Source organism: Melanerpes formicivorus, unplaced genomic scaffold, assembly GCF_026170545.1.
Source record: "Melanerpes formicivorus ecotype bairdi unplaced genomic scaffold, bMelFor1.0.p_v2 SCAF_31, whole genome shotgun sequence".
In the NCBI taxonomy this organism is placed as follows: Eukaryota; Metazoa; Chordata; class Aves; order Piciformes; family Picidae; genus Melanerpes; species Melanerpes formicivorus.
The window spans coordinates 8,996,092-9,019,054 of record NW_027142383.1 but is presented as its reverse complement, the minus strand read 5'-3'; the positions used below and the strand labels follow the sequence as shown (position 1 = coordinate 9,019,054).

The following is a 22,963-nucleotide window of genomic DNA, read 5'->3' as shown; positions in this document are numbered from 1 at the left end:
TCATCGTCTGGGGCAAAACTGCTGAGGAAGTCTTCGAGAAAGGTAACAAAATCATTGACATTCTTCTGAATGCAGGTTTTGCCATCAAACGAGACAAGGTGAAAAGACCTACCACAGAGATTCAATTTCTGGGAGTGAGGTGGCAGGATGGACGTCGACACATTCCAGTGGATGTCGTAAATAGAGTCTCTACCATGGCAAGTCCCACAAACAAGCAAGAGACTCTACGCTTCTTAGGGATAGTGGGATTTTGGAGACTGCACATTCCTGGATACAGTCAGATTGTGAAACCTCTGTATGATGTGACTCAAAAGAGAAACCATTTCCACTGGGGACCTGAACAACAAGCAGCCTTTGACCAGATAAAGCAAGAAGTGATTCAAGCAATGGGTCTGGGACCTGTCCGAGATGGTCCAGACATTAAGAACATTTTGTACACGGCTGCAAGTGACAATGGTCCAACCTGGTGCTTGTGGCAAAAAGCTCCAGGTGAGACACGTGGACGACCTCTTGGTTTCTGGAGTCGAGGTTACAGAGGTTCAGAGGCTAACTATACTCCAACAGAGAAAGAAATTTTAGCTGCCTATGAAGGAGTGAAAGCATCTTCTGAAGTGATTGGAACTGAATCACAACTTCTTTTAGCTCCCAGATTACCAGTTTTGAATTGGATGTTCAAAGGCAAAGGATCCACACCACATCATGCCACAGACTCAACCTGGTCTAAGTGGATGGCTCTGATAACACAGAGAGCTCGAATGGGAAATCTTGAAAGACCTGGTCTAGTGGAGGTGATCTCAAGTTGGCCTGAAGGTATCAACTGTGCTAAACCTCCAGAGGAGAAAGTGACTCGTGCTGAGGAAGCTCCTCCTTACAATGACCTTTCTGATGATGAAAAGAAATATGCTTTGTTCACAGACGGTTCCTGTCGTCTTGTTGGAAACAAGCGAAGGTGGAAATCTGCAGTGTGGAGTCCAACACGTCGAGTTGCAGAGGCGAAAGATGGAGAAGGAGAATCCAGTCAGTTCGCAGAGGTAAAAGCTGTCCAGCTAGCTCTCGACGTGGCTGAACGTGAGAGATGGCCAAAGCTTTATCTCTACACCGACTCATGGATGGTAGCCAATGCTCTATGGGGTTGGCTAAAGAACTGGAAGAAGAGTGGTTGGCAGAGAAAAGGAAAACCCATTTGGGCAGCCAGCCTATGGCAGGACATTGCTGATCGAATCGAGAGAATTCCAGTGAAAGTGAGACACATCGATACTCACATTCCTAAGAGCAAAGCTACTGAGGAACAGCAACACAACCATCAGGCAGATCTAGCTGCAAGAGTTTCTCAAGTAGACATGGACTCTAATCTTGATCTCGACTGGAAACACCGGGGTGAGATATTCTTAGCTCGGTGGGCTCATGATTCGTCAGGACATCAAGGCAGAGATGCAACATACCAATGGGCTCGTGACAGATCCATAGACATTTCCATGGATGCTATCACACAAGTCATCCATGACTGTGACATTTGTGCTGCTATTAAGCAGGCAAAACGACTTAAGCCCTTGTGGTATGGCGACAGATGGTCTAAGTACAAGTATGGTGAAGCTTGGCAGATTGACTACATCACTCTACCACGTTCTCGTTCTGGTAAGCAATACGTGCTTACTATGGTAGAGGCAAACACTGGATGGTTGGAAACTTATCCAGTTCCGCATGCAACTGCACGCAACACCATTCTTGGTCTGGAGAGACAGATCCTGTGGAGACACGGAACTCCAGAGAGGATCGAGTCAGACAACGGAACTCATTTCAAGAACAACCTTGTAAAGAACTGGGCAAAAGAGCACGGTATTGAGTGGATATTCCACATTCCCTACTATGCACCAGCTTCAGGGAAGATTGAACGCTACAACGGTTTGTTGAAGACCACTCTCAAAGCCATGGGAGGTGGATCTTTGAAAAACTGGGAAAAACATTTAGCACAAGCAACCTGGCTGGTAAATAGTAGAGGTTCAGTGAACCGAGCTGGACCTGCACATTCAGATTTGCTACAGAAAGTAGAAGGTGATAGAGTTCCTGTTGTTAGAGAAAAGAATCTATTCGGTAAAACTGTTTGGGTATTTTCACCCTCAGGAGAGGCTAAACCTGTCCGAGGGGTGGTTTCAGCTGAAGGTCCGGGTCACACTTATTGGGTAATGCAGGAGAATGGTGAAATTCAGTGTGTTCCACAAAGAAATTTAACTTTAGCTGAAAGAGGTTAATTTCAAACTGTTGTACAGCTATAAGGCGTGCAGAGGAAGAATCAACGAGGAATCTACAGTGCATGAACCCTGAGATCCCTGAGAGCCCTGAGTCAACTAAGAGACCCTGAGAATCCCTGTTTCCCTTTTCTTTGCTTCGTCGGCGAAGAAATGAACTGTTTTCCATTTTTCTCATTTTCTGATTTTCTTGGACTTTTGAATCATCTACATCTGAGCGTAGCCGGAATGGACTATGAACTTTGCTCACGAACTGTAAATATCGTTTTGGATTGGATGGACAGTATGAACAGCCAATGAAATTGTTTAGAAGGGGTGGACTGTGGCCGGTTGACGTTGCCCCCTTAAGAAAGGGAATATGGTGGACGGAAGTTGGTAAACGGAAGGAATAGTCTAAACTAATTTCATTGGACGAGTGGGAGGAAGCACCTTCTGAAGTGGGAGTGAAGTGGACATTTCCAGCACTTCTCAGTCAGTCTTGCTTCCGTCTTTGCTTCGTGCAGCAGCTTTGCCTGTGCTGGGCTTTCTGCCAAGGCCTCGGCCTTGAAAACCAGATAACAGGCCTGTATACTAACTCCCTTCCAATCAACACGAACTGCTTCTAACTTTTTTTTCCTCTCTTTCCTTTCTCTTTCTATCCCATTCTGGGGAAAGGGGGGGAGAGAGGGGAGAGCGGAGGTGGGGAACCCCTCTGCCGAGGGGTTTACTCTCATTTCTGTGTTACTCTGTTGTATATCTTTGTATATATTGTAGATATTGTAAATTTGTAAATATCTCCCTGCAAACCCTACATCGCTTTGTAAATATAGCTCCACTGCCTTGCTAATTCAGCTTGCGAGTTTTTTTTCCTTTCCCTTCAATTTTTTTTTTCTTCCTTTTACTTTACAAAGGGGGAAGGGAGGAGGCTTCTTGGCCTTACCTTCCACCCACCACAGTGCTGCTTCTGCTGAGTGTGGCTGCTGGCTGCTGCTGATGGGTGCTCCTGCTGGGTGCTGCTGCTTCTGGGTGCTGCTGCTAGGTGCTGCTCCCGGGTGCTGCTCCTGCTGGGTGCTGCTGCTGGGTGCTGCTGCTGGTGAGTGCTGCTGCTGAGTGCTGCTGCTGCTGGGTGCTGCTGCTTCTGGGTGCTGCTGCTGGGTGCTGCTGGGTGCTGCTGGGAGATGCTGCTGGGTGCTGCTTCTGCTGGGTGCTGCTGCTGGGTGCTGCGGGGTGCTGCTGGGTGCTGCTGCTGGGTGCTGCCGCTGGGTGCTGCCGCTGGGTTCTGCTGGCTACTGCTGCTGGGTGCTGCTGGCTGCTGCTGCTGGGTGCTGCTTCTGCTGGGTGCTGCTTCTGCTGCTGGGTGCTGCTTCTGCCGGGTGCTGCTGGGTGCTGCTGCGGCTGGGTGCTGCAGTTGTGTGCTGCTGCTGCTGGGTGCTGCTGCTAGGTGCTGCTCCTGGGTGCTGCTCCTGCTGGGTGCTGCTGCTGGGTGCTGCTGCTTCTCGGTGCTGCTCCTGCTGGGTGCTGCTGCTGGGTGCTGCTGCTGCTGGGTGCTGCTGCTGGGTGCTGCTGCTGGTGAGTGCTGCTGCTGAGTGCTGCTGTTGGGTGCTGCTGCTGCTGGGTGCTGCTGCTGCTGGGTGTTGCTGCTGCCGGGTGCTGCTGCCGAGTGCTGCTTCTGCTGGCTGCTCTTGCTGGGTGCTGCTGCTGGGTGCTGCTGCTGGGTTCTGCTGGCTGCTGTTGGGTGCTGCTGCTGCTGGGTGCTGCTGGGTACTTCTGCTTCTGGGTGCTGCTGCTAGGTGCTGCTCCTGGGTGCTGCTCCTGCTGGGTGCTGCTGCTGGGTGCTGCTGCTGGTGAGTGCTGCTGCTGAGTGCTGCTGCTGCTGGGTGTTGCTGGCTGCTGCTTCTGCTGGCTGCTCTTGCTGGGTGCTGCTGCTGCTGGGTGCTGCTGCTTCTGGGTGCTGCTGCTGGGTGCTGCTGGGTGCTGCTGGGAGATGCTGCTGGGTGCTGCTTCTGCTGGGTGCTGCTGCTGGCTGCTGCTGTTGGGTGCTGCTGCTGGGTGCTGCTGCTGGGTGCTGCTGGGTGCTGCAGCTGGGTGTTTCTGCTGGGTGCTGCTGGTCCTAGGTGCTGCTGGTTGCTGCTTCTTCTAGGTGCTGTTGCTGGGTGCTGCTGCTCCTGCTGGGTGCAGCTACTGCTGCTGCTGGGTACTGCATATGCTGGGTGCTGCTGCTGGATGCTTCTGCTGGGTGAAGCTGCTGCTCAGTGCTGCTGGGTGCTGCTTCTGCTGGGTGCTGCTGTTGGGTGCTCCTTCTGCTGGGTGCTGCTGTTAGGTGCTGCTGGCTGCTGCTGGGCGCTGCTGCTGCTGGGTGCTGGTGGTGCTGCTGGGTGCTGCTGCTGCTGGGTGCTATTGGGTGCTGCTGCGGGGTGCTGCTTCTGCTGAGTGCTGCTGCTGGCTGCTGCTGTTGGGTGCTGCTGCTGGGTGCTGCTGCTGCTGGGTGCTGCTGCTTCTGGGTGCTGCTGCTGGGTGCTGCTGCTGGTGAGTGCTGCTGCTGAGTGCTGCTGCTGCTGGGTGTTGCTGGCTGCTGCTTCTGCTGGCTGCTCTTGCTGGGTGCTGCTGCTGCTGGGTGCTGCTGCTTCTGGGTGCTGCTGCTGGGTGCTGCTGCTGGGTGCTGCTGGGAGATGCTGCTGGGTGCTGCTTCTGCTGGGTGCTGCTGCTGGGTGCTGCTGGGTGCTGCTGCTGCTGGGTGCTGCTGCTGGGTGCTGCTGGGTGCTGTAGCTGGGTGCTTCTGCTGGGTGCTGCTGCTCCTGGGTGCTGCTCGTTGCTGCTTCTTCTAGGTGCTGTTGCTGGGTGCTGCAGGATACTTCTGCTGGGTGCTGGTGGTGCTGCTGGGTGCTGCTGCTGCTGCTGGGTGCTGCTACTGCTGCTGCTGGGTACTGCATATGCTGGGTGCTGCTGCTGGATGCTTCTGCTGGGTGAAGCTGCTGCTCAGTGCTGCTGGGTGCTGCTTCTGCTGGGTGCGGCTTTTGGGTGCTCCTTCTGCTGGGTGCTGCTGTTGGGTGCTGCTGGCTGCTGCTGGGTGCTGCTGCTGCTGGCTGCTGGTGGTGCTGCTGGGTGCTGCTGCTGCTGGGTGCTGTTGGGTGCTGCTGCTGGGTGCTGCTGCGGCGTGCTGCTTCTGCTGAGTGCTGCTGCTGGCTGCTGCTGTTGGGTGCTGCTGCTGGGTGCTGCTGGATGCTGCTGGGTGCTCCTGCGGAATGCCGCTGCTGGGTGCTGCTGCAGGGTGCTGCCTGGTGGTGCTGCTGCTGGGTGGTGCTGGTTACTGCTGCTGGGTGCTCTTGCTGGGTGCTGCTGCTGGGTGCTTCTACTGCTGCTGCTGAGTTCTGCTTCTGGGTGGTGCTAGGTGCTGCCACGTGCTGCTGCCTCGTGCTGCTTCTGCTGTGTGCTTCTGCGGGGTGCTGCTGCTGCTGCCTGCTCTGCTGTGTGCTGCTGCTGCTGCTGCTGGGTGCTTCCGCTGGGTGCTGCTGGTTGCTGCTGCTGCTGGGAGCTGCTGCTGGGTGCTGCTGCTGCTGGTTGCTGCTGCTGCAGGGTGCTGCTGGCTGCTGCTGCTGGGTGCTGCTGGGTGCTTCTCCTGCGTGCTTCTCCTGGGTGCTGGTGCTGCCTGGTGGTGCTGCTGCTGGTTGCTGCTGGTTCTACTGCTGGTTGCTGCTGGTACTACTGCTGGGTGCTGCTTCTGCTGGGTGCTGCTGCTGCTGCGGGGTGCTGCTGGGTACTGCTGGGTGCTGCCTGGTGCTCCTGCTGGGTGCTTCTGCTGGGTGCTGCCGCTGGGTGCTGCTTCTGGGTGCTGCTACTGCTGCTGCTGGGTGCTGCTGGCTGCTGCTGGCTGCTGCTTCTACTAGGTGCTGCTGCTGATTGCTGCTGTGTGCTGCTTCTACTGGGTGCTGCTGCTGGGTACTGCTGGCTGCTGCTGGGTGCTCCCACTGGATGCTGCTTCTGGGTGCTGCTGGGTGCTTCTGCTGGGTGCTGCTGGTGTTGGGTGCTGCTGCTGCTGATGGGTGCTGCTGCAGCTACTGGGTGCTGCTGCTGGGTGCTGCTCCGGCTGGGTGCTGCTGCTGCTGGGTGCTGCTGCTTCTGGGTGCTGCTGCTAGGTGCTGCTGCTATTGGGTGCTGCTGCGGCTACTGGGTGCTGCTGCTGGCTGCTGCTCCTACTGGGTTCTGCTGCTGGGTGCTGCTGCTGCTGGGTGCTGCTGCTTCTGGGTGCTGCTGCTTCTGGGTTCTGCTGCTGGGTGCTGCTGTGTGCTGCTGGGAGATGCTGCTGGGTGCTGCTTCTGCTGGGTGCTGCTGCTGGGTGCTGCTTCTTCTGGGTGCTGCTGCTGGGTGCTGCTGGGTGCTGCTGGGTGCTGCTGCTGGGTGCTGCTGGGTGCTGCAGCTGGGTGTTTCTGCTGGGTGCTGCTGCACCTGGGTGCTGCTGGCTGCTGCTTCTTCTAGGTGCTGTTGCTGGGTGCTGCAGGATACTTCTGCTGGGTGCTGGTGGTGCTGCTGGGTGCTGCTGCTGCTGCTGGGTGCAGCTACTGCTGCTGCTGGGTACTGCATATGCTGGGTGCTGCTGCTGGATGCTTCTGCTGGGTGAAGCTGCTGCTCAGTGCTGCTGGGTGCTGCTTCTGCTGGGTGCTGCTGTTGGGTGCTCCTTCTGCTGGGTGCTGCTGTTGGGTGCTGCTGGCTGCTGCTGGGTGCTGCTGCTGCTGGGTGCTGGTGGTGCTGCTGGGTGCTGCTGCTGCTGGGTGCTGTTGGGTGCCGCTGCTGGGTGCTGCTGCTGCTGGGTGCTGCTGCTTCTGGGTGCTGCTGCTAGGTGCTGCTTCTGCTGAGTGTGGCTGCTGGGTGCTGCTGGGTGCTGCTGCTGCTGGGTGCTGCTGCTGGGTGCTGCTGGGTGCTGCAGCTGGGTGCTTCTGCTGGGTGCTGCTGCTGCTGGGTGCTGCTGGGTGCTGCTTCTTCTAGGTGCTGTTGCTGGGTGCTGCAGGATACTTCTGCTGGGTGCTGGTGGTGCTGCTGGGTGCTGCTACTGCTGCTGCTGGGTACTGCATATGCTGGGTGCTGCTGCTGGATGCGTCTGCTGGGTGAAGCTGCTGCTCAGTGCTGCTGGGTGCTGCTTCTGCTGGGTGCTGCTGTTGGGTGCTCCTTCTGCTGGGTGCTGCTGTTGGGTGCTGCTGCGGCGTGCTGCTGTGGCGTGCTGCTTCTGCTGAGTGCTGCTGCTGGCTGCTGCTGTTGGGTGCTGCTGCTGGCTGCTGCTTTTGGGTGCTGCTGCTGGGTGCTGCTGCTGGGTGCTGCTGCTGCTGAGTGCTGCTGCTGGCTGCTGCTGTTGGGTGCTGCTGCTGGGGGGTGCTGCTGCTGAGTGCTGCTGCTGAGTGCTGCTGCTGGCTGCTGCTGTTGGGTGCTGCTTCTGGGTACTGCTGGATGCTGCTGGATGGCCCTGCGGAATGCTGCTGCTGGGTGGTGCTGGTTACTGCTGCTGGGTGCTGTTGCTGGGTGCTGCTGCTGGGTGCTTCTACTGCTGCTGCTGGGTTCTGCTTCTGGGTGCTGCTGGGTGCTGCCACGTGCTGCTTCCTCGTGCTGCTTCTGCTGTGTGCTTCTGCGGGGTGCTGCTGCTGCTGCCTGCTCCGCTGTGTGCTGCTGCTGGGTGCTTCCGCTGGGTGCTGCTGGGTGCTGCTGCTGCTGGGAGCTGCTGCTGGGTGCTGCTGCTGCTGGTTGCTGCTGCTGCAGGGTGCTGCTGGCTGCTGCTGCTGGGTGCTGCTGGGTGCTTCTCCTGCGTGCTTCTCCTGGGTGCTGCTGCTGGGTGCTGGTGCTGCCTGGTGGTGCTGCTGCTGGTTGCTGCTGGTTCTACTGCTGGTTGCTGCTGGTACTACTGCTGGGTGCTGCTTCTGCTGGGTGCTGCTGCTGCTGCGGGGTGCTGCTGGGTACTGCTGGGTGCTGCCTGGTGCTCCTGCTGGGTGCTTCTGCTGGGTGCTGCCGCTGGGTGCTGCTGCTTCTGGGTGCTGCTGGGTGCTTCTGCTGGGTGCTGCTGGTGTTAGGTGCTGCTGCTGCTGCTGGGTGCTTCTGCGGCTACTGGGTGCTGCTGCTGGGTGCTGCTGCTGGGTGCTGCTACTGCTGCTGCTGGCTGCTGCTGGCTGCTGCTGGCTGCTGCTTCTACTAGGTGCTGCTGCTGATTGCTGCTGGGTGCTGCTGCTGCTGGGTGCTGCTGCTGGGTGCTGCTGCTGCTGGGTGCTGCTGGGTACTGCTGGCTGCTGCTGGGTGCTCCCACTGAATGCTGCTTCTGGGTGCTGCTGGGTGCTTCTGCTGGGTGCTGCTGGTGTTGGGTGCTGCTGCTGCTGATGGGTGCTGCTGCAGCTACTGGGTGCTGCTGCTGCGTGCTGCTCCTGCTGGGTGCTGCTGCTGCTGGGTGCTGCTGCTTCTGGGTGCTGCTGCTAGGTGCTGCTGCTATTGGGTGCTGCTGCGGCTACTGGGTGCTGCTGCTGCTGGGTGCTGCTGCTGCTGGGTGCTGCTGCAGGGTCCTGCTATTGCTGGGTGCTGCTGGGTGCTGCTGGGTGCTGCTGCTGGGTGCTTCGACTGCTGCTGCTAGGTACTGCTTCTGGGTTCTGCTGGGTGCTGCCTGGTGCTGCTGCCTCGTGTTGCTGCTGCTGGGTGCTGTTGCTAGGTGCTGCTGCTGGGTGCTGCTGGGTTCTGCTGCTGGGTGGTGCTGCTGTTGGGTGCTGCTGCTGGGTGCTGCTTCTGCTGGGTGCTGCTTCTGCTGGGTGCTGCTGCTGGGTGCTTCTGCTGGGTGCTGCTGCTGGGTGCTGCTGCTGCTGCTGGGTGCTTCTGCTGGGTGCTGGTGCTGGGTGCTGCTGTGTGGTGCTGCTGCTGGGTGCTGCTGGGTGCTTTTTCTGGGTGCTGCTTCTGTTGGGTGCTGCTGCTGGCTGCTGCTGCTGGATGCTGCTGGGTGCTTCTCCTGGGTGCTTCTCCTGGGTGCTGCTGCTGGGTGCTGCTTCTTCTGGCTGCTGCTGGGTACTGCCTGGTGGTGCTGCTGCTGGTTGCTGCTGGTTACTACTGCTGGGTGCTGCTTCTGCTGGGTGCTGCTGCTGGGTGCTGCTGGGTGCTTTTTCTGGGTGCTGCTTCTGTTGGGTGCTGCTGCTGGCTGCTGCTGCTGGATGCTGCTGGGTGCTTCTCCTGGGTGCTGCTGCTGGGTGTTGCTGCTGCTGGGTGCTGCTGGGTGCTGCTCCTGGGTAGTGCTGGGAGCTGCTGCTGCTGCTGGGTGCTGCTTCTGCCGGGTGCTGCTGCTGCTGGGTACTGCTGGGTGCTCCTGGGTGCTGCTGCTGGGTGCTGCTGCTGGGAGCTGCTGCTGCTGGGTGCTGCTGCTGGGAGCTGCTGCTGCTGGGTGCTGCTATGTGCTGCTGCTGGGTGCTGCTGCTGGGTGCTGCTGCTGGCTGCTGCTGTTGGGTGCTGCTACTGCTACTGCTGGGTGCTGCTGCTGGCTGCTGCTGTTGGGTGCTGCTACTGCTACTGCTGGGTGCTGCTGCTGGGTACTGCTGGGTACTGCTGGGTGCTGCTGGGTGCTCCTGCTGGATGCTGCTTCTTCTGCGTGCTGCTGCTTCTCGGTGCTGCTTCTGCTGGGTGCTTCTGCTGCTGGGTGCTTCTGCTGGGTGCAGCTGCTGGGTGCTGCTTCTGCTGGGTGCTGCTGCTGGGTGCTACTGGGTGCTGCTGCTGGGTGCTGCTGCTGGGTGCTGCTCCTGCTGGGTGCTGCTGCTGCTGGGTGGTGGTGCTTCTGGGTGCTGCTGCTAGGTGCTGCTGCTATTGGGTGCTGCTGCGGCTACTGGGTGCTGCTGCTGGGTGCTGCTGCTGCTGGGTGCTGCTGCTGCTGGGTGCTGCAGCTGGGTGCTTCTGCTGGGTGCTGCCTGGTGCTGCTGCTGGGTGCTGCTGCTGGGTGCTGCTACTTCTGCTGCCGGGTGCTGCTGCCGAGTGCTGCTTCTGCTGCCTGCTCTTGCTGGGTGCTGCTGCTGCTGGGTGCTGCTGCTTCTGGGTTCTGCTGCTGGGTGCTGCTGGGAGATGCTGCTGGGTGCTGCTTCTGCTGGGTGCTGCTGCTGGGTGCTGCTGGGTGCTGCATCTGGGTGCTTCTGCTGGGTGCTGCTGCTACTGAGTGCTGCTGCTGGGTGCTGCTGCTCCTGGGTGCTGCTGGTTGCTGCTTCTTCTAGGTGCTGCTGCTACTGCTGCAGGATACTGCTGCTGGGTGCTGGTGGTGCTGCTGGGTTCTGCTACTGCTGGGTGCTGCTACTGCTGCTGCTGTGTACTGCATATGCTGGGTGCTGCCTGGTGGTGCTGCTGCTGGTTGCTGCTGCTGCTGCTGGGTGCTGCTTCTGCTGGGTGCTGCTGCTGCTGGGTGCTGCCTGGTGCTGCTGCTGGGTGCTGCTGCTGCTGGGTGCTGCTTCTAGGTGCTCCTTGGTACTGCTGGGTGCTGCTGGGTGCTGCTGCTGGCTGCTGCTCCTGCTGGGTGCTGCTGCTGGGTGCTGCTGCTGCTGGGTGCTGCTGCTGGGTGCTGCTGCTGGGTTCTGCTACTTCTGCTGCTGGGTGCTGCTGCCGAGTGCTGCTTCTGCTGCCTGCTCTTGCTGGGTGCTGCTGCTGCTGGGTGCTGCTTCGGCTGGGTGCTGCTGCTGCTGGGTGCTGCCTGGTGCTGCTGCTGGGTGCTGCTGCGGCTGGGTGCTGCTTCTACTGGGTGCTGCTGCTGGATGCTGCTGGGTGCTGCTTCTGCTGAGTGCTGCTGCTGGGTGCTGCTGTTGGGTGCTGCTTCTGCTGGGTGCTAATGCTGCTGGGTGCTGCTGGGTGCTGCTGGGTGCTGCTGCTGGCTGCTGCTGCTGCTGGGTGCTGCTTCTACTGGGTGCTGCTGCTGGATGCTGCTGGGTGCTGCTGCTGGGTGCTGCTTCTGCTGGGTGCTACTGCTGCTGGGTGCGGCTGCTGGGTGCAGCTGTCCAGTGCTGCCTGGTGCTGCCGCTGCTGGTTGCTGCTGGGTGCTACTGCTGGGTGCTGCTGCTGGGTGCTGCTGCTGCTGGGTGCTTCTGCGGGGTGCTGCTGCTGCTGGGTGCTGCTGCTGCGGGGTGCTGCTAATGCTGCTGGGTGCTGCTGCTGGGTGCTGCTGCTGCTGGGTGCTGCTGCTGGGTGCTGCTGCTGCTGGGTGCTGCTGCTGGGTGCTGCTGCTGGGTGCTTCGACTGCTGCTGCTAGGTACTGCTTCTGGGTTCTGCTGGGTGCTGCCTGGTGCTGCTGCCTCGTGTTGCTGCTGCTGGGTGCTGTTGCTAGGTGCTGCTGCTGGGTGCTGCTGGGTTCTGCTGCTGGGTGGTGCTGCTGTTGGGTGCTGCTGCTGGGTGCTGCTTCTGCTGGGTGCTGCTTCTGCTGGGTGCTGCTGCTGGGTGCTTCTGCTGGGTGCTGCTGCTGGGTGCTGCTGCTGCTGCTGGGTGCTTCTGCTGGGTGCTGGTGCTGGGTGCTGCTGTGTGGTGCTGCTGCTGGGTGCTGCTGGGTGCTTTTTCTGGGTGCTGCTTCTGTTGGGTGCTGCTGCTGGCTGCTGCTGCTGGATGCTGCTGGGTGCTTCTCCTGGGTGCTTCTCCTGGGTGCTGCTGCTGGGTGCTGCTTCTTCTGGCTGCTGCTGGGTACTGCCTGGTGGTGCTGCTGCTGGTTGCTGCTGGTTACTACTGCTGGGTGCTGCTTCTGCTGGGTGCTGCTGCTGGGTGCTGCTGGGTGCTTTTTCTGGGTGCTGCTTCTGTTGGGTGCTGCTGCTGGCTGCTGCTGCTGGATGCTGCTGGGTGCTTCTCCTGGGTGCTGCTGCTGGGTGTTGCTGCTGCTGGGTGCTGCTGGGTGCTGCTCCTGGGTAGTGCTGGGAGCTGCTGCTGCTGCTGGGTGCTGCTTCTGCCGGGTGCTGCTGCTGCTGGGTACTGCTGGGTGCTCCTGGGTGCTGCTGCTGGGTGCTGCTGCTGGGAGCTGCTGCTGCTGGGTGCTGCTGCTGGGAGCTGCTGCTGCTGGGTGCTGCTATGTGCTGCTGCTGGGTGCTGCTGCTGGGTGCTGCTGCTGGCTGCTGCTGTTGGGTGCTGCTACTGCTACTGCTGGGTGCTGCTGCTGGCTGCTGCTGTTGGGTGCTGCTACTGCTACTGCTGGGTGCTGCTGCTGGGTACTGCTGGGTACTGCTGGGTGCTGCTGGGTGCTCCTGCTGGATGCTGCTTCTTCTGCGTGCTGCTGCTTCTCGGTGCTGCTTCTGCTGGGTGCTTCTGCTGCTGGGTGCTTCTGCTGGGTGCTGCTGCTGGGTGCTGCTTCTGCTGGGTGCTGCTGCTGGGTGCTACTGGGTGCTGCTGCTGGGTGCTGCTGCTGGGTGCTGCTCCTGCTGGGTGCTGCTGCTGCTGGGTGGTGGTGCTTCTGGGTGCTGCTGCTAGGTGCTGCTGCTATTGGGTGCTGCTGCGGCTACTGGGTGCTGCTGCTGGGTGCTGCTGCTGCTGGGTGCTGCTGCTGCTGGGTGCTGCAGCTGGGTGCTTCTGCTGGGTGCTGCCTGGTGCTGCTGCTGGGTGCTGCTGCTGGGTGCTGCTACTTCTGCTGCCGGGTGCTGCTGCCGAGTGCTGCTTCTGCTGCCTGCTCTTGCTGGGTGCTGCTGCTGCTGGGTGCTGCTGCTTCTGGGTTCTGCTGCTGGGTGCTGCTGGGAGATGCTGCTGGGTGCTGCTTCTGCTGGGTGCTGCTGCTGGGTGCTGCTGGGTGCTGCATCTGGGTGCTTCTGCTGGGTGCTGCTGCTACTGAGTGCTGCTGCTGGGTGCTGCTGCTCCTGGGTGCTGCTGGTTGCTGCTTCTTCTAGGTGCTGCTGCTACTGCTGCAGGATACTGCTGCTGGGTGCTGGTGGTGCTGCTGGGTTCTGCTACTGCTGGGTGCTGCTACTGCTGCTGCTGTGTACTGCATATGCTGGGTGCTGCCTGGTGGTGCTGCTGCTGGTTGCTGCTGCTGCTGCTGGGTGCTGCTTCTGCTGGGTGCTGCTGCTGCTGGGTGCTGCCTGGTGCTGCTGCTGGGTGCTGCTGCTGCTGGGTGCTGCTTCTAGGTGCTCCTTGGTACTGCTGGGTGCTGCTGGGTGCTGCTGCTGGCTGCTGCTCCTGCTGGGTGCTGCTGCTGGGTGCTGCTGCTGCTGGGTGCTGCTGCTGGGTGCTGCTGCTGGGTTCTGCTACTTCTGCTGCTGGGTGCTGCTGCCGAGTGCTGCTTCTGCTGCCTGCTCTTGCTGGGTGCTGCTGCTGCTGGGTGCTGCTTCGGCTGGGTGCTGCTGCTGCTGGGTGCTGCCTGGTGCTGCTGCTGGGTGCTGCTGCGGCTGGGTGCTGCTTCTACTGGGTGCTGCTGCTGGATGCTGCTGGGTGCTGCTTCTGCTGAGTGCTGCTGCTGGGTGCTGCTGTTGGGTGCTGCTTCTGCTGGGTGCTAATGCTGCTGGGTGCTGCTGGGTGCTGCTGGGTGCTGCTGCTGGCTGCTGCTGCTGCTGGGTGCTGCTTCTACTGGGTGCTGCTGCTGGATGCTGCTGGGTGCTGCTGCTGGGTGCTGCTTCTGCTGGGTGCTACTGCTGCTGGGTGCGGCTGCTGGGTGCAGCTGTCCAGTGCTGCCTGGTGCTGCCGCTGCTGGTTGCTGCTGGGTGCTACTGCTGGGTGCTGCTGCTGGGTGCTGCTGCTGCTGGGTGCTTCTGCGGGGTGCTGCTGCTGCTGGGTGCTGCTGCTGCGGGGTGCTGCTAATGCTGCTGGGTGCTGCTGCTGCTGGGTGCTGCTGCTGCTGGGTGCTGCTGCTGCTGCTGGGTGCTGCTGCTGGGTGCTGCTGCTGGGTGCTGCTGCTGCTGGGAGCTGCTGCTGGGTGCTGCTGCTGCTGGGTGCTGCTGCTGCAGGGTGCTGCTGGCTGCTGCTGCTGGGTGCTGCTGCTGGGTGCTGCTGCTGCTGGGAGCTGCTGCTGGGTGCTGCTGCTGCTGGGTGCTGCTGCTGCTGGGTGCTGCTGCTGCTGCTGGGTGCTGCTGCTGGGTGCTGCTGCTGGGTGCTGCTGCTGCTGGGAGCTGCTGCTGGGTGCTGCTGCTGCTGGGTGCTGCTGCTGCAGGGTGCTGCTGGCTGCTGCTGCTGGGTGCTGCTGGCTGCTTCTCCTGCGTGCTTCTCCTGGGTGCTGCTGCTGGGTGCTGGTGCTGCCTGGTCGTGCTGCTTCAGGTTGCTGCTGGTTCTACTGCTGGGTGCTGCTGGTACTACTGCTGGGTGCTGCTTCTGCTGGGTGCTGCTGCTGCTGGGTGCTGCTGCTGCTGCAGGGTGCTGCTGGGTACTGCTGGCTGCTGCTGGGTGCTCCTGCTGGGTGCTTCTTGCGGGTGCTGCCTCTGGGTGCTGCTACTTCTGGGTGCTGCTGGGTGCTTCTGCTGGGTGCTGCTGGTGTTGGGTGCTGCTGCTGCTGCTGGGTGCTTCTGCGGCTACTGGGTGCTGCTGCTGGGTGCTGCTGCTGGGTGCTGCTACTGCTGCTGCTGGGTGCTGCTGGCTGCTGCTTCTACTAGGTGCTGCTGCAGATTGCTGCTGGGTGCTGCTGGGTGCTTCTGCTGGGTGCTGCTGCTACTGAGTGCTGCTGCTGGGTGCTGCTGCTCCTGGGTGCTGCTGGTTGCTCCTTCTTCTAGGTGCTGCTGCTACTGCTGCAGGATACTTCTGCTGGGTGCTGGTGGCGCTGCTGGGTGCTGCTGCTGCTGCTGGGTGCTGCTACTGCTGCTGCTGTGTACTGCATATGCTGGGTGCTGCTGCTGGATGCTTCTGCTGGGTGAAGCTGCTGCTCAGGGCTGCTGGGTGCTGCTTCTGCTGGGTGCTGCTGTTGGGTGCTCCTTCTGCTGGCTGCTGCTGGGTGCTGCTGCTGCTGGGTGCTGGTGGTGCTGCTGGGTGCTGCTGCTGCTGGGTGCTGCTGGGTGCTGCTGCTGCTGGGAGCTGCTGCTGGGTGCTGCTGCTGCTGGTTGCTGCTGCTGCAGGGTGCTGCTGGCTGCTGCTGCTGGGTGCTGCTGCTGGGTGCTGCTGCTGGGTGCTTCTCCTGGGTGCTGCTGCTGGGTGCTGGTGCTGCCTGGTGGTGCTGCTGCTGGTTGCTGCTGGTTCTACTGCTGGGTGCTGCTTCTGCTGGGTGCTGCTGCTGCTGGGTGCTGCTGGGTGCTGCTGCTGGGTGCTGCTGCTGGGTGCTGCTGCTGCTGGGTGCTTCTGCGGGGTGCTGCTGCTGCTGGGTGTTGCTGCTGCTGGGTGCTGCTGCTTCTGGGTGCTGCTGCTAGGTGCTGCTGCTATTGGGTGCTGCTGCGGCTACTGGGTGCTACTGCTGTTGGGTGCTGCTGCTGGGTGCTGCTCCTGCTGGGTGCTGCTGCTGCTGGGTGCTGCTGCTGCTGGGTGCTGCTGCAGGGTTCTGCTATTGCTGGGTGCTGCTGGGTGCTGCTGCTGGGTGCTTCGACTGCTGCTGCTAGGTACTGCTTCTGGGTTCTGCTGGGTGCTGCCTGGTGCTGCTGCCTCGTGTTGCTGCTGCTGGGTGCTGTTGCTAGGTGCTGCTGCTGGGTGCTGCTTGGTTCTGCTGCTGGGTGGTGCTGCTGTTGGGTGCTGCTGCTGGGTGCTGCTTCTGCTGGGTGCTGCTTCTGCTGGGTGCTGCTGCTGGGTGCTTCTGCTGGGTGCTGCTGCTGGGTGCTGCTGCTGCTGCTGGGTGCTTCTGCTGGGTGCTGGTGCTGGGTGCTGCTGTGTGGTGCTGCTGCTGGGTGCTGCTGGGTGCTTTTTCTGGGTGCTGCTTCTGTTGGGTGCTGCTGCTGGCTGCTGCTGCTGGATGCTGCTGGGTGCTTCTCCTGGGTGCTTCTCCTGGGTGCTGCTGCTGGGTGCTGCTTCTTCTGGCTGCTGCTGGGTACTGCCTGGTGGTGCTGCTGCTGGTTGCTGCTGGTTACTACTGCTGGGTGCTGCTTCTGCTGGGTGCTGCTGCTGGGTGCTGCTGGGTGCTTTTTCTGGGTGCTGCTTCTGTTGGGTGCTGCTGCTGGCTGCTGCTGCTGGATGCTGCTGGGTGCTTCTCCTGGGTGCTGCTGCTGGATGCTGCTGGGTGCTTCTCCTGGGTGCTGCTGCTGGGTGTTGCTGCTGCTGGGTGCTGCTGGGTGCTGCTCCTGGGTAGTGCTGGGAGCTGCTGCTGCTGCTGGGTGCTGCTTCTGCCGGGTGCTGCTGCTGCTGGGTACTGCTGGGTGCTCCTGGGTGCTGCTGCTGAGTGCTGCTGCTGGCTGCTGCTGTTGGGTGCTGCTACTGCTACTGCTGGGTGCTGCTGCTGGCTGCTGCTGTTGGGTGCTGCTACTGCTCCTGCTGGGTGCTGCTGCTGCTGGGTGCTGCTGCTTCTGGGTGCTGCTGCTAGGTGCTGCTGCTATTGGGTGCTGCTGCGGCTACTGGGTGCTGCTGCTGCTGGGTGCTGCTGCTGCTGGGTGCTGCTGCAGGGTCCTGCTATTGCTGGGTGCTGCTGGGTGCTGCTGGGTGCTGCTGCTGGGTGCTTCGACTGCTGCTGCTAGGTACTGCTTCTGGGTTCTGCTGGGTGCTGCCTGGTGCTGCTGCCTCGTGTTGCTGCTGCTGGGTGCTGTTGCTAGGTGCTGCTGCTGGGTGCTGCTGGGTTCTGCTGCTGGGTGGTGCTGCTGTTGGGTGCTGCTGCCTCGTGTTGCTGCTGCTGGGTGCTGTTGCTAGGTGCTGCTGCTGGGTGCTGCTGGGTTCTGCTGCTGGGTGGTGCTGCTGTTGGGTGCTGCTGCCTCGTGTTGCTGCTGCTGGGTGCTGTTGCTAGGTGCTGCTGCTGGGTGCTGCTGGGTTCTGCTGCTGGGTGGTGCTGCTGGGTGCTGCTCCTGCTGGGTGCTGCTTCTGCTGGGTGCTGCTGCTGGGTGCTGCTGGGTGCTTTTTCTGGGTGCTGCTTCTGTTGGGTGCTGCTGCTGGCTGCTGCTGCTGGATGCTGCTGGGTGCTTCTCCTGGGTGCTGCTGCTGGATGCTGCTGGGTGCTTCTCCTGGGTGCTGCTGCTGGGTGTTGCTGCTGCTGGGTGCTGCTGGGTGCTGCTCCTGGGTAGTGCTGGGAGCTGCTGCTGCTGCTGGGTGCTGCTTCTGCCGGGTGCTGCTGCTGCTGGGTGCTTCTGCGGGGTGCTGCTGCTGCTGGGTGTTGCTGCTGCTGGGTGCTGCTGCTTCTGGGTGCTGCTGCTAGGTGCTGCTGCTATTGGGTGCTGCTGCGGCTACTGGGTGCTACTGCTGTTGGGTGCTGCTGCTGGGTGCTGCTCCTGCTGGGTGCTGCTGCTGCTGGGTGCTGCTGCTGCTGGGTGCTGCTGCAGGGTTCTGCTATTGCTGGGTGCTGCTGGGTGCTGCTGCTGGGTGCTTCGACTGCTGCTGCTAGGTACTGCTTCTGGGTTCTGCTGGGTGCTGCCTGGTGCTGCTGCCTCGTGTTGCTGCTGCTGGGTGCTGTTGCTAGGTGCTGCTGCTGGGTGCTGCTTGGTTCTGCTGCTGGGTGGTGCTGCTGTTGGGTGCTGCTGCTGGGTGCTGCTTCTGCTGGGTGCTGCTTCTGCTGGGTGCTGCTGCTGGGTGCTTCTGCTGGGTGCTGCTGCTGGGTGCTGCTGCTGCTGCTGGGTGCTTCTGCTGGGTGCTGGTGCTGGGTGCTGCTGTGTGGTGCTGCTGCTGGGTGCTGCTGGGTGCTTTTTCTGGGTGCTGCTTCTGTTGGGTGCTGCTGCTGTCTGCTGCTGCTGGATGCTGCTGGGTGCTTCTCCTGGGTGCTTCTCCTGGGTGCTGCTGCTGGGTGCTGCTTCTTCTGGCTGCTGCTGGGTACTGCCTGGTGGTGCTGCTGCTGGTTGCTGCTGGTTACTACTGCTGGGTGCTGCTTCTGCTGGGTGCTGCTGCTGGGTGCTGCTGGGTGCTTTTTCTGGGTGCTGCTTCTGTTGGGTGCTGCTGCTGGCTGCTGCTGCTGGATGCTGCTGGGTGCTTCTCCTGGGTGCTGCTGCTGGATGCTGCTGGGTGCTTCTCCTGGGTGCTGCTGCTGGGTGTTGCTGCTGCTGGGTGCTGCTGGGTGCTGCTCCTGGGTAGTGCTGGGAGCTGCTGCTGCTGCTGGGTGCTGCTTCTGCCGGGTGCTGCTGCTGCTGGGTACTGCTGGGTGCTCCTGGGTGCTGCTGCTGAGTGCTGCTGCTGGCTGCTGCTGTTGGGTGCTGCTACTGCTACTGCTGGGTGCTGCTGCTGGCTGCTGCTGTTGGGTGCTGCTACTGCTCCTGCTGGGTGCTGCTGCTGCTGGGTGCTGCTGCTTCTGGGTGCTGCTGCTAGGTGCTGCTGCTATTGGGTGCTGCTGCGGCTACTGGGTGCTGCTGCTGCTGGGTGCTGCTGCTGCTGGGTGCTGCTGCAGGGTCCTGCTATTGCTGGGTGCTGCTGGGTGCTGCTGGGTGCTGCTGCTGGGTGCTTCGACTGCTGCTGCTAGGTACTGCTTCTGGGTTCTGCTGGGTGCTGCCTGGTGCTGCTGCCTCGTGTTGCTGCTGCTGGGTGCTGTTGCTAGGTGCTGCTGCTGGGTGCTGCTGGGTTCTGCTGCTGGGTGGTGCTGCTGTTGGGTGCTGCTGCTGGGTGCTGCTTCTGCTGGGTGCTGCTTCTGCTGGGTGCTGCTGCTGGGTGCTTCTGCTGGGTGCTGCTGCTGGGTGCTGCTGCTGCTGCTGGGTGCTTCTGCTGGGTGCTGGTGCTGGGTGCTGCTGTGTGGTGCTGCTGCTGGGTGCTGCTGGGTGCTTTTTCTGGGTGCTGCTTCTGTTGGGTGCTGCTGCTGGCTGCTGCTGCTGGATGCTGCTGGGTGCTTCTCCTGGGTGCTTCTCCTGGGTGCTGCTGCTGGGTGCTGCTTCTTCTGGCTGCTGCTGGGTACTGCCTGGTGGTGCTGCTGCTGGTTGCTGCTGGTTACTACTGCTGGGTGCTGCTTCTGCTGGGTGCTGCTGCTGGGTGCTGCTGGGTGCTTTTTCTGGGTGCTGCTTCTGTTGGGTGCTGCTGCTGGCTGCTGCTGCTGGATGCTGCTGGGTGCTTCTCCTGGGTGCTGCTGCTGGGTGTTGCTGCTGCTGGGTGCTGCTGGGTGCTGCTCCTGGGTAGTGCTGGGAGCTGCTGCTGCTGCTGGGTGCTGCTTCTGCCGGGTGCTGCTGCTGCTGGGTACTGCTGGGTGCTCCTGGGTGCTGCTGCTGGGTGCTGCTGCTGGGAGCTGCTGCTGCTGGGTGCTGCTGCTGGGAGCTGCTGCTGCTGGGTGCTGCTGTGTGCTGCTGCTGGGTGCTGCTGCTGAGTGCTGCTGCTGGCTGCTGCTGTTGGGTGCTGCTACTGCTACTGCTGGGTGCTGCTGCTGGCTGCTGCTGCTGAGTGCTGCTGCTGGCTGCTGCTGGGTGCTGCTGCTGGGTACTGCTGGGTACTGCTGGGTGCTGCTGGGTGCTCCTGCTGGATGCTGCTTCTTCTGCGTGCTGCTGCTTCTCGGTGCTGCTTCTGCTGGGTGCTTCTGCTGCTGGGTGCTTCTGCTGGGTGCTGCTGCTGGGTGCTGCTTCTGCTGGGTGCTGCTGCTGGGTGCTACTGGGTGCTGCTGCTGGGTGCTGCTGCTGGGTGCTGCTCCTGCTGGGTGCTGCTGCTGCTGGGTGGTGGTGCTTCTGGGTGCTGCTGCTAGGTGCTGCTGCTATTGGGTGCTGCTGCGGCTACTGGGTGCTGCTGCTGGGTGCTGCTGCTGCTGGGTGCTGCAGCTGGGTGCTTCTGCTGGGTGCTGCCTGGTGCTGCTGGTGGGTGCTGCTGCGGCTGAGTGCTGCTTCTAGGTGCTCCTTGGTACTGCTATGTGCTGCTGGCTGCTGCTGCTGGCTGCTGCTCCTGCTGGGTGCTGCTGCTGGGTGCTGCTGCTGGGTGCTGCTACTTCTGCTGCCGGGTGCTGCTGCCGAGTGCTGCTTCTGCTGCCTGCTCTTGCTGGGTGCTGCTGCTGCTGGGTGCTGCTGCTTCTGGGTTCTGCTGCTGGGTGCTGCTGGGAGATGCTGCTGGGTGCTGCTTCTGCTGGGTGCTGCTGCTGGGTGCTGCTGGGTGCTGCATCTGGGTGCTTCTGCTGGGTGCTGCTGCTACTGAGTGCTGCTGCTGGGTGCTGCTGCTCCTGGGTGCTGCTGGTTGCTGCTTCTTCTAGGTGCTGCTGCTACTGCTGCAGGATACTGCTGCTGGGTGCTGGTGGTGCTGCTGGGTTCTGCTACTGCTGGGTGCTGCTACTGCTGCTGCTGTGTACTGCATATGCTGGGTGCTGCCTGGTGGTGCTGCTGCTGGTTGCTGCTGGTTCTAATGCTGGGTGCTGCTGGTACTACTGCTGGGTGCTGCTTCTGCTGGGTGCTGCTTCTGCTGGGTGCTGCTGCTGCTGGGTGCTGCCTGGTGCTGCTGCTGGGTGCTGCTGCTGCTGGGTGCTGCTTCTAGGTGCTCCTTGGTACTGCTGGGTGCTGCTGGGTGCTGCTGCTGGCTGCTGCTCCTGCTGGGTGCTGCTGCTGGGTGCTGCTGCTGCTGGGTGCTGCTGCTGGGTGCTGCTGCTGGGTTCTGCTACTTCTGCTGCTGGGTGCTGCTGCCGAGTGCTGCTTCTGCTGCCTGCTCTTGCTGGGTGCTGCTGCTGCTGGGTGCTGCTTCGGCTGGGTGCTGCTGCTGCTGGGTGCTGCCTGGTGCTGCTGCTGGGTGCTGCTGCGGCTGGGTGCTGCTTCTACTGGGTGCTGCTGCTGGATGCTGCTGGGTGCTGCTTCTGCTGAGTGCTGCTGCTGGGTGCTGCTGTTGGGTGCTGCTTCTGCTGGGTGCTAATGCTGCTGGGTGCTGCTGGGTGCTGCTGGGTGCTGCTGCTGGCTGCTGCTGCTGCTGGGTGCTGCTTCTACTGGGTGCTGCTGCTGGATGCTGCTGGGTGCTGCTGCTGGGTGCTGCTGTTGGGTGCTGCTTCTGCTGGGTGCTACTGCTGCTGGGTGCGGCTGCTGGGTGCAGCTGTCCAGTGCTGCCTGGTGCTGCCGCTGCTGGTTGCTGCTGGGTGCTACTGCTGGGTGCTGCTGCTGGGTGCTGCTGCTGCTGGGTGCTTCTGCGGGGTGCTGCTGCTGCTGGGTGCTGCTGCTGCGGGGTGCTGCTAATGCTGCTGGGTGCTGCTGCTGGGTGCTGCTGCTGCTGGGTGCTGCTGCTGCAGGGTGCTGCTGGCTGCTGCTGCTGGGTGCTGCTGGCTGCTTCTCCTGCGTGCTTCTCCTGGGTGCTGCTGCTGGGTGCTGGTGCTGCCTGGTCGTGCTGCTTCAGGTTGCTGCTGGTTCTACTGCTGGGTGCTGCTGGTACTACTGCTGGGTGCTGCTTCTGCTGGGTGCTGCTGCTGCTGGGTGCTGCTGCTGCTGCAGGGTGCTGCTGGGTACTGCTGGCTGCTGCTGGGTGCTCCTGCTGGGTGCTTCTTGCGGGTGCTGCCTCTGGGTGCTGCTACTTCTGGGTGCTGCTGGGTGCTTCTGCTGGGTGCTGCTGGTGTTGGGTGCTGCTGCTGCTGCTGGGTGCTTCTGCGGCTACTGGGTGCTGCTGCTGGGTGCTGCTGCTGGGTGCTGCTACTGCTGCTGCTGGGTGCTGCTGGCTGCTGCTTCTACTAGGTGCTGCTGCAGATTGCTGCTGGGTGCTGCTGGGTGCTTCTGCTGGGTGCTGCCGCTACTGAGTGCTGCTGCTGGGTGCTGCTGGTTGCTCCTTCTTCTAGGTGCTGCTGCTACTGCTGCAGGATACTTCTGCTGGGTGCTGGTGGCGCTGCTGGGTGCTGCTGCTGCTGCTGGGTGCTGCTACTGCTGCTGCTGTGTACTGCATATGCTGGGTGCTGCTGCTGGATGCTTCTGCTGGGTGAAGCTGCTGCTCAGTGCTGCTGGGTGCTGCTTCTGCTGGGTGCTGCTGTTGGGTGCTCCTTCTGCTGGCTGCTGCTGGGTGCTGCTGCTGCTGGGTGCTGGTGGTGCTGCTGGGTGCTGCTGCTGCTGGGTGCTGCTGGGTGCTGCTGCTGCTGGGAGCTGCTGCTGGGTGCTGCTGCTGCTGGTTGCTGCTGCTGCAGGGTGCTGCTGGCTGCTGCTGCTGGGTGCTGCTGCTGGGTGCTGCTGCTGGGTGCTGGTGCTGCCTGGTGGTGCTGCTGCTGGTTGCTGCTGGTTCTACTGCTGGGTGCTGCTTCTGCTGGGTGCTGCTGCTGCTGGGTGCTGCTGGGTGCTGCTGCTGGGTGCAGCTGTCGAGTGCTGACTGGTGCTGCTGCTGCTGGTTGCTGCTGGGTGCTGCTGCGGGGTGCTGCTGCTGCTGGGTGCTTCTGCGGGGTGCTGCTGCTGCTGGGTGTTGCTGCTGCTGGGTGCTGCTGCTTCTGGGTGCTGCTGCTAGGTGCTGCTGCTATTGGGTGCTGCTGCGGCTACTGGGTGCTACTGCTGTTGGGTGCTGCTGCTGGGTGCTGCTCCTGCTGGGTGCTGCTGCTGCTGGGTGCTGCTGCTGCTGGGTGCTGCTGCAGGGTCCTGCTATTGCTGGGTGCTGCTGGGTGCTGCTGCTGGGTGCTTCGACTGCTGCTGCTAGGTACTGCTTCTGGGTTCTGCTGGGTGCTGCCTGGTGCTGCTGCCTCGTGTTGCTGCTGCTGGGTGCTGTTGCTAGGTGCTGCTGCTGGGTGCTGCTTGGTTCTGCTGCTGGGTGGTGCTGCTGTTGGGTGCTGCTGCTGGGTGCTGCTTCTGCTGGGTGCTGCTTCTGCTGGGTGCTGCTGCTGGGTGCTTCTGCTGGGTGCTGCTGCTGGGTGCTGCTGCTGCTGC

The 22,963-nt window shown here is 61.9% G+C and overlaps 1 protein-coding gene across 1 annotated transcript in view; it reads left to right on the top strand.

Annotated features, from left to right (window-relative positions):
- The first annotated feature begins 1,557 nt into the window (after positions 1–1,557).
- Positions 1,558–22,963, top strand: part of TAF1B (TATA-box binding protein associated factor, RNA polymerase I subunit B) — a 69,807-nt gene continuing 48,401 nt past the window's right edge. Inside the window, 1 exon segment of the mRNA XM_068155364.1 lies at positions 1,558–1,635. Within this exon segment, the coding sequence (XP_068011465.1) occupies positions 1,558–1,635 (78 nt within the window).